The following is a 10593-nucleotide window of genomic DNA, read 5'->3' on the forward strand; positions in this document are numbered from 1 at the left end:
ATTCAAGGTCCCCTCACCCTCTTTTTTTTTAAAGGAAAATTCTTTAATGCAAGGCTACTAAACTTGCCCCCCATTTCCTCAATCAATCTACAGCACGTAATCAGTAAAATTAGGTAATTTAAACATATATAACTTTAATGTTCCCCTTCTGGCAGCTGCCTCCCATTAGGGGCTATAATTTAACAGACACCTCACACTGAAGCTGCAAAAGGTGTTCTCAGTTCTGCATGCACACATTAAATGTGTATGAAGAGAAAAACGCATGCTGAAATAGCTATATGGATACAGGAATAACAACAAAAGCAAAACAGTTTATGTACTTTGATGCATATGCCAATCATCACCAAAAGGTTTTCATTGGCTTACAGCAAGCTGAAATGAATAGGATTAAAATAATAATAATAATAATAATAATAATAATAATAATAATAATAATAATAATAATAATAATAATAATAATAATAATGTTTCTTTTATGTCCTGTGCTAAGCACATTGGGCTACAAGCATACTCTACAAGTCTCAATCCACATCTTTCCATTTGAGATTGATGTTTTTCAGGTCTTCCTGAAATGTTTGGCATCATGTTTTGTTTGGCCTTTCTCTTTTGCTTTGACCACCTGGTGGCATCCAATGGAATGTGGTCTTTGTTAGATTTCACTCACTCATGCCGAGCACATGTCCAGTAAAGTACATTCTTCATAACAATAGAGCCAGTTAAGTAGTATCAATGATAAAACAAAACAACAACACCCTTAGGGTCTTCATTCACCTACAGTACTATGATTTACAACTCTTTGGAAGCTTGATAAAGATGAGATGATTTGAAGTGGTAGGGTGCCTCAAAGGTGTGGGCACTATCACAAGAAAGCTCGAGTCCTAAGTAATAGTGTGATTGTTTCAGTGGTGATACCTTCAGAAAACCCCCTCTCTGATTTCTAGAAGTGTGCAGATTCAACCCAGAGAAGCGAGAAATGTGGACAGAGAGGACTGAGAAAGGTGGACAGAGAGCACTGAGAAATGTGGACAGAGAGGACTGAGAAAGGTGGACAGAGAGCACTGAGAAAGGTGGACAGAGAGCACTGAAAAATGTGGACAGAGAGGACTGAGAAATGTGGACAGAGAGGACTGAGAAAGGTGGACAGAGAGGACTGAGAAATGTGGACAGAGAGGACTGAGAAAGGTGGACAGAGAGGACTGAGAAAGGTGGACAGAGAGGACTGAGAAATGTGGACAGAGAGGACTGAGAAAGGTGGACAGAGAGGACTGAGAAAGGTGGACAGAGAGCACTGAGAAATGTGGACAGAGAGGACTGAGAAATGTGGACAGAGAGGACTGAGAAATGTGGACAGAGAGGACTGAGAAAGGTGGACAGAGAGGACTGAGAAATGTGGACAGAGAGGACTGAGAAATGTGGACAGAGAGGACTGCTAGTTTGAAAGAGGGGTCAAAGAGACATTAAGATTGAACAGGCCTCTCTCAATAGAGGGGGAGGGATACAGACACTACCTATGTGCCCTTTACAACACAGTCCTTTCAGCAGTTCTAAGAAGGTTTCACACTTATTTGCACTATTGAGGTGACCCTGAGGGCACAGATAAACCTCAAAGTGACCTCAATGACTCTCATAAAGAGTGCTAACGACCAGATAACTGCAAGGAATATAAATCCTTCCATCCTCCACCATTCAGTCAGAACTGAAGAAACTTCTTAGATGACAAATGAAAACTCTTCAAGAAAAAACAAAGGAAGTCCAGTGGCCTTTGAAAAGCACCTTTGGGACAACCATGACCTGGATGACTGAGACTCTCCATAGACATTTCCCTGAGGAGTTGAATTCAAAATTGTTCTGGTGTGGGAAACAAAAAGAGACAATAATGTTTTCTTCTATTACAGGGGTGTCCAAACTTGGGAACTTTAAGACTTGTGGACTTCAACTCCCAGAATTCCCCAGCCAGCCATGTTGGCTGGGGAATTCTGGGAGTTGAAGTCCACAAGTCTTAAAGTTCCCAAGTTTGGACACCCCTGTTCTATTATATAGGTGAGCAACCCTTAGGACCCTGACAACCATATAGATGTCTTTGTCTGCCTGCCTACAAATATCTTTTCTATCAACCTAACCATCCAAACAGATTCATGAAGGGTCACTGTAAAGAAGAGAAGAGGAAAAGCACATGGCTTTCTATTTATTTTCAATTTGAAACAGTTGTAGATTGATTACAGATGGTCCTTGTCTTACGACCGTAATGGGACCTGCCCATTATAAGTAGCGATGGTCGTAAAGTGGGTCATCACATGAGCAACCTGAATTTACTATCTTTTAAGTGGTCATTAAGTGAATCATCATGGTTGTTAAGTGAATCCACTGTCATTAAGTTACTTTGCTATGGGGCATTTTTGCTGAAAATTGGAAGCGAATGTCAGTTTTCATCAAAAAACCACAGAATGACCACAGAACACTATAAACCGCTGTGTTGCTGAACACCTGAAATGCAGTCCTATGCCCATTGGGAGCAGCCATTGAAACTTCGGAACCCTAAGAATCCTGCTGCTAGGTAGCAGCAGATCTTTCTCTCTCTGGGCACAATGAGAAAATATCTGTGGCAAACTCTGCATTGGTGACAGGAAGGGCATCCGGCCAGTAAACACTCAGCTCCACTAGGTTGCCCTGACTCCACCCCCATGCAAGATATTACTGGGTCATTAAAAGACAAAAAATAAATTAAAAAAATTGACAACTACAATATTTGTAGAACTCACAAAACATGTTCTAAATCAGTGGGTCTCAACCTTCTTAATGCCGTGACCCTTTAATACAGTTTCTCATGTTGTGGTGACCCCCAACCGTAACATTATTATATGTTTCCCATATTTTTTCAAAAATATGTGTTTTCTGATGGTCTTAGGTGACCCCTGTGAAAGGGTCGTTTGACCCCCAAAGGGGTCCCCACCCACAGGTTGAGAACCACTGTTCTAAATGAACATACAGTCCTGGTGTTCACTTCAATGTTGTCAAAACTGTGGGGTACAAAATGTAGATCTTCCCTTGGTAAATATAGTTACCAAAGGATTGGTAAAAATAATGACCAAACCAAGAGCCTGCTTTAACATAACATGACTGAAAATTTGAGGGACACCTGGAAATCTAAGAAATAGCTTGACGAAGACCCATTACCTCTCAGCAGAGATGGGTTTCTACCGGTTCAGACTGGTTCGGTGGAAAAGGTAGTGGTTTGGTGGCCTGGATCGCTGTAACCTGCAGCGACCCAGGCCTGCCACGCCCCCAAACCAGTTCTCTTGGTTTTTGCTTCTGCGCGTGTGCACATCAAGCGGGTGCGCGGAGCGCAGCCATGAGAGAACTGGCAGTAGCAACTGCCGGAACCCACTCCTGCTTCTCAGTACCCTGTAGAGTGCTCTGAGTACTTCTACAGTACTCTGTAGAACTTACAACTGGATTCCACATTTTCAACATTAGGAAATTTGCCATATTGAAATATGATTATTTGATTTCTCAAACCCTCTGCTTTACTAAAGGATAATTTCTGCTTTAGAAGTGATTTAGAGCAGTCAGTTTATAACACAGCAAATAAGAAGTAGTGAAATAATTAAAGAGTGCGAAGATTACTAAAGTACTCTTTTTGATGATTGGCTCCACTTTTGTGGTGAGATTCCATTAAAATGATATTTTAAACCCATCTTGTTTGACATGTGCCTTTTCTGCTTTATTATAGCTATTTTCTCACCCTATAATCTATGGGTGATCACAGTAACCATCTGAGAGGCCAGTAAATATACTTTCAATGAAAACCTTGACTGATGATTTTCAGGAATTCACCACAAAGAAGGGGAAAGAAAGCTTCCCATCTTTTCTACACCAAATGCTTCTTGCTTATAAGATGCATCTGCTCCTACAAGGTTTCAGAGTAAAAAAAAAAAAACCTCAGTTGAACGTAGGATAGTTGCAACAGGAGGGAGTTTTAATTCTGGGTGGGCTAAGGAAGTTCTGTTCATGTTTGTTTATATAACTGTTGATTTCTGACAAACCATGTATGCAGTAACAAATGCATAACTGCTCATTGCCAGCTACTTATTTCAAGCATTAATCCCATTCAATTTAGAAAGAATCAGTATATGCAGTGTCATTTAACGTAAGAATTAAGCATATCCTTAATGTTTTGTAACGTATTTCATGATTAGCTATTTTTAAAAATATTATTCTGGAAAAAAATGTGAAACTTGAGGATAAAACTAACTGACTGCTCCTCTGTCTCCTCCTTTCTTTCTCCATTGTCTTTCTACCTCACACTCACAGTAAACAAAATGTGATATCAAAGAAGGTGCTGGAACATTCTTAAATAAACCTAAGAAATTTTGCAAACTGCTCAAAACTGATTTTCTGTAGCATTCAAGACTTTTACTTTTCTGAACTTGGGATTCCAGGATCCTGATCCTCTTTCAGATGTAAAATACTTAGTCTTTAAAAGTTTATCTTTGAATATTTAGAAGCATGATTCAAAACTAGCAAGCTCAGATTGAAGCTGAAGAAAGAAAGCTTTTAGATATTGATATTTAGCATTTTTAGAGCTAGATTTATTATAGTACAAATGGTAATGGGAAAAATAAACACAGCACAAATTGTAACACCAATTTAGAATTTCCTATAGTGAAACTAAATGCTCTATGCAGTAATTGTGTGTCTGCATGAGCACATACACTAAAATCATGTTTTACTGAGATTCTGTATTGTATGAAATGTATTAAAATAACACATGCATGCAAAACTATGTATGATCTCATATAAAGATCACAATGTAAATTGAAGTCTTAATATTTTGCAACAAGCCTTTTATAAGACACATTCAAACTACCTAGAGACAAAGTAATTCCCAATATCATATGCTATACATGAGTTGATTATTATTTTTTGCTGAATTCTAAGACAGTAAAAGCAGTTACTTAATATTAAGTCAAACATGCTACTGATAGAAAGCAAAATACCATACACAGTCTCTTAGTCTTTCTCAATAGTGAATTTGTACATAAAACCTTATGGACATCTTTGCAATGTCTCTGTCCTGCAGATTTCAGCAAGTACCCTCCCAGTAGTGCAGAAACTTTGGTACTCACAGTCTTTAAATGCTAGTGTAGGGTCTCTGTGAGGCAAGACTTGAGAAATGATGTGCTGTAGAGATTCCAAAGTTCTGTCCATCTTGAGCTGCCTTTTACCAGACTGCACCCGCCAAGTGTCCACATGCCGGAATTCTTCCAGTCCTGTCTTGAATTATGCAGCTCATTGATGAACTGGATTACCAACGGATCCCTTTCAACATCTGCCAATCAGACATTGGCCAGATTCGAAAGACCCTTCAGGGGGTCTCCCTCCCTGGCTCACTTATTTTTGTTGTTGGCTGAGCTAATTAGGGAGAGAAGGAGGCTGACTACCGCTTTCTTCTGTGAAACACACCCACCTACTGGCTGGCTAGAGAAGCTAATCATGAGAAAGGCATTCCTCTTCTCATCCTGACATCGACAGAGCCAGAGTTTGGATTTCTGTTAACTTAAGTAAGAATACAAACTCATGTCGCTAACACAAAGGGGAAAAATTAAAGACATTGACAAGGTATATAGAATTTCACATATTCAACCAGTGGTAAAATGCAAACAGATTTGCTCAGGCTATTGGCAATGCTGGTGTTTTAAATGAAAACATGCTCCGTCTGTATTTAAAAATCTTCCTTTATTTCCTGACACCTTCAAACATTTTAGCCCCACTCCAAAGTTTTTTTTCATGATTGGGTTTATCGCTGAATTTCATCACAAAATCACTTTAGTATCGTGGTGAATCTGAAAAGAGTAGCTGTTAGTAGAGCAACAATTTCTTTCATTTACATTTTTCACTGTTTTTTGTTTCCAGAAAAGAGCACTTGAGGCAGTCAAGAAGGGTAATAAACAAATAGAAGTAGACTTATTAAATGTAAAAAGGCCCAGACTTACAAATTACAGGTAGTCCTCAACTTACCACAATTGAGCCCAACAATTCTGATGTTAAATGAGACATTTGCTAAGTGGGTTTTGGCCCATTTTATGACTTATTTTTTTGCCACAATATTAAGTGAATCACTGAAGCTGTTAAATTTGTAACCCGGTTGTTAAGTGAATCTGGTTTCCCCATTGACTTTGCTTGATAGAAGATCACAAACGGTGATCACATGATCCCAGGACATAGCAACCATTATAAATACGAACTAGGTGTCAAGGATCTGAATTTTGTTCACATGGCCATGGGTTTTCTACAAAGGTTGTAAGGGAAAAACTCTGAAACTGTGAAAAACTGCAGAGAAAAACTAGCCAGTAAGTCACTTTATTCAATGCCGTTGTAATTTTGAACGGTCACTAAATGAACTGTTGTAAGTTGAGGACTACCTGAAATTAAAAGAAAAATTAAAAATACAAATTAATTGAAAGTAAAATTTAACATACTTCAATAAGAAGAAATAAACAACACTTTCACACTGCAGATTTCTTTGGCAAGAAGTTGGCTTATAAGCCAACAGTTGTCTGGATAGAAATATTCTTTGTCTCTGATAAATGAATATCTGAAAGAAAGTAGCCCAGTAGTTCCAGAGGCTCCAAGCTATTCAATTCCCCAGAAATGGGCTACTGGTGGTTATGGTTTTCAAAGGATATTAAAATTGGGCAGGCTCCTATGGAAGAATTTTTCAGGAAATCATCCCTAACCATTTCTGTATAATGCAAGTCATAAACAGCACTTAGAATTTACCTGGAAATAACTATATTGCCAGGGAAGTTATTTTATTAACGCAGGCTGGATCGCATCCTGCCCCACACATCCCTACGACCAATTCGCTCACACAGAGAGGGACTTCTCCTGGTGCCGTCCGCCAAACAGTGTCGGGGGGCGACATCCAGGAGCAGAGCCTTCTCTGTGATGGGCCCAGCAGTGTGGAATGACCTCCCCCGTGACATCAGGATTATTTCCGATCTCCGCTCCTTCCGTGTACAGTTGAAGACCCACCTCTTCCAATTATCCGGCCTGGCTCAACCGTAATTTTTTCATATTCCTCCTGACTGTCTTTTTTAAATTTTAAATTTTTTATTGTATATTGGGTTTTTATTGTATGTTAATGGTTTTAATTTGTCTAAATGTTTTAATCTATTACCTCCTCCGTGTATGTATGTCTGTGTATATATGTATGTTTATATATGTCTTAGTGTACGCCGCCCCGAGTCCTGCCCGGAAAGGGAGCGGCTAATAAATCTAAATTTATTATTATTATTATTAGGCTGGAAGAGAAATAATTTCCAAGATAACCATGTAATCGAATTTCCCCAACCTCTTATTGTTTTTATCAAATGTTATTTATGGTAATGCCTTAATTTCTGAGTATTAAAAACTCATAGTACAAATCTCTACTTGCCTGCTAAAATCCAAATCCCATTTAACATTAAGCAGTTTGGTAAACAATTGCAACTTTTGAAACAGCAACAATTAGTTGGAAAAGCATCCTGAATACAGCAAGAAAAATACTGAAAAAATTCATTCTGTGGAATGTTTTACACCTATTGCGTACAGCTGTGTTCAGATTGTTAGGAACATTCATTCATCTAGCCTACACATTTGCTGAAGTTTCTAGTAAATAAATTTGATTGGATGTATGTATATGAAACAGGAACAGTTGAGTTAATGCTTTGTATAAATGACATGTTGACCTTTTAAAGATTTTGGATATTTCAAAAATTTTCTTAAAAGAGGCTAAACTCTGGTTTCTATCTATAAAGAGACAGGTATTAATTTAAAAGTGGAGTTAGGGAACATTGATTATTTTTGGCCATCCCTTTCTCCTAAATAATGCTCTTTTATTCAGAACTAAATTTAATTGTTCAATGGTGCATAACCTTGAAATATGTGCATAGGATTAGAGCCAAATTCTTACATTTATATTTAATTTTTTAATGTACCATTTTTTCTCTTTCAGTGACTTTTTCTGTACTGTATGAAAAAGCTTATGAACAAGCCATAAGCTAAGAACCTAGAAAAAAGATGGTGCAGAATTTATCAAATCAAATAACTAAATCAAATCAATTTACCAAATTGGAATAGCAGCATGATGTATGAATTGAATCTGATGCTTGATTTTTTTTTTAATTGAGTTAGAAAATTAAATTGAACCAATTCAAAGTTTGTTTTGCAAGGAAGGAAAAATTATATTGTTACACCACATTTGGATTAAATTGATCATTTAGATTAGATGCTAGATTTATGCATACTAAGATTTAATGATATGGGTTTGATTTTTGCTTCATATAATGCTGCACTAGGCAAGCCAAATTATAATGGCCTATTTGTCAAACTATGGTAAAACCTAGTTTACTAGTGTGTGCGAATCCAAAAATCGTATTGTTAACAGCAAAACCTTTCACTTGAACTTTTGGGATGAAGACAGGTACAGTGCTTTCATAAATGCAATGTGTAATTATATTCCAACAGGATGATTCACTGTAACTCGAGCATTACATAGTGGCATTACCTCTATTTATAGGATCTTGGTCACATTCTAAAGACTGTACTGTGCCAGCTAAAATTAGGCATAATTCTGAAGTCTCAAATTCAGTATTGTTTTTACACATTCTTTGGGGTTCTCTGGGTTCAGGAAAATCTGCACTGAAATGTGTATCACAAGTGTTGCAGACATTTTGCTATGTGTTTCAGAAGTGCAGTGATCCATAAGTGAATTGTTGTCATATTTATAATTTGCGGGGATTCTGAATTTTGAGGGGGTTGATTGGTGATTGGATACTTCTTGGGAAGTATCCATGGATCAGTGATTGAATTTGGTGCTATTCTCTTTTGATTGGTCCACTTTCTCACTTTGTTGTGAACAATTATATTTTGTGCTTGGTGATAAATCACATGTGGTTTCATTGTTCTTTTGATGGCACCTTCTCTGGTCATTCTGCAATTTACTTGATCGATTGTTGCTGCATATTGCCAGTTAAAAATAATAGCAAAACACCCAAATGATCTATGCTTTAATGCAAATCTTCCAGAATCTGGAGAAACACCCCCCCCCTTCTGACCTAGGATTTCCTAGAGCAGCGATGGCGAACCTTTTTTGGCTCGCGTGCCACAAGTGGGGGGAGCGCAGGGGGGTCGTGTGCGGGCGTGCCACACCCATAATGCAACGCACAACCGGCCCAGTGTGCATGCGCGCACAACGCGCAACACCCCCCCATTTTTACATGCTTTTTTCACCCTCCCCAGGCTCCAGAGGCTTTATAGGAGCCTGGGGAGGGCGAAAAGAGCCTCTCCCGCCCCCCCGGAGGCCCTTCGGAGGTTTCAGGGACTGTCCAGACGCTTCCCTGAAGCCTTCGGAGCGCTCAAAACCACCCTCTGAGCAAACCGGAAGTGACTTCCGGTTTGCTCGGAGGGTGGTTTTAAACGCTCCGAAGGCTTCAGGGAAGCCTCCGGACGGTCCCTGAAGCCTCCAGAGGGCCTCGGGGGCGTCAGGGGAGGCTCTTTTCACCTTCCCCAGGCTCCTATAAAGCCTCTGGAGCCTGGGGAGGGCGAAAAATGGCTTTTAAAAAGGTGAACTCAGCTGGCCAGCGCGCGCATGCGTGCTGGCCAGCTGACAGGGCAGCGCCTCACGTGCCCTGACAAATGGCTCCGCGTGCCACTTGTGGCACACGTGCCATAGGTTCGCCATCACGGTCCTAGAGCATGAACTCCTTGTCCCGACAAAACACCCTATTATTTACTCTGAATTCTGCTCATTCACATCCAGCAGTCTTTCAAGGGAGGATTTAGTCTTGGCCAAACCTTATCTGGCTTGGAGAGCTGCCAGGCCAATATCTGCAAAACTTGGCAAGGAGTCTTGGAGACTCATGAACCAATTAAGCAAACTAATTGTCTCCTGCAAACTCCACTCTCCTTTCGCTCTTTTATTTCCTCTGGGAGGGGCCATTCATCATCAACCTGTGGCCTTACTCCCAAGTCGATCTGTTCTTTAACTGTTCCCTTCGTCTAGCAACTCTGTGCATGCACATACTGGGAACAGGCTCCAGCTGTTCATCTGCCTCACGATGTCTGACCCTGAAGGCAGCTGATAACTGGCATATGGCTCTGGCCCCCTCCGAAACAGAGCCCTCATCTGAGCCTTCTCCAGAGTCCAGGACTGGCTCATGTTCCTCCCCAACCTCCTCACTGTCTGAATCTGCTCCACTGACGGGCTACAACACCCCGGAATATGTACAGAGACTGTGCTGTTACTAATTTGTGTTTTTTTCTTATTAAATTTCACCAGCATGGACCTGAAGATGGAAATGAAGGGGCAATACTAAATAAGAATGACAGAAAGGAACAGATAACATGCAAATGACTAACCATGGTATCAGAAAGTAGGTTTTACACACTACCTTTGATGAAATTAATCATGGTTTGATTTACTTCCTAGGATTTCACTGAACTAAAATCTAGCAGACTGTCTAGTTGCAAATTAGAAATTGTTGTGTTACATAATAAAACTACCATATGTTAGGCTTCTGGTTAACTGTAAGAATACCACTTGAAAATTGA

The 10593-nt window shown here is 39.6% G+C and overlaps 1 protein-coding gene across 1 annotated transcript in view; it reads right to left on the reverse strand.

The window, feature by feature from the left end:
• LIX1 (limb and CNS expressed 1) overlaps nucleotides 1-5244 on the reverse strand; it is a 32235-nt gene extending 26991 nt beyond the window's left edge. Inside the window, exon 1 of the mRNA XM_081944881.1 lies at nucleotides 5127-5244. Coding sequence (XP_081801007.1) covers nucleotides 5127-5208 — 82 coding nt within the window. The 5' untranslated portion in view covers nucleotides 5209-5244. The remainder of the gene's footprint in view (nucleotides 1-5126) is intronic.
• Between the last annotated feature and the right edge of the window lie 5349 nt (nucleotides 5245-10593).

The sequence above is a fragment of the Natrix helvetica genome (assembly GCF_964273705.1).
Source record: "Natrix helvetica genome assembly, chromosome: 2".
NCBI lineage: Eukaryota > Metazoa > Chordata > Lepidosauria > Squamata > Natricidae > Natrix > Natrix helvetica.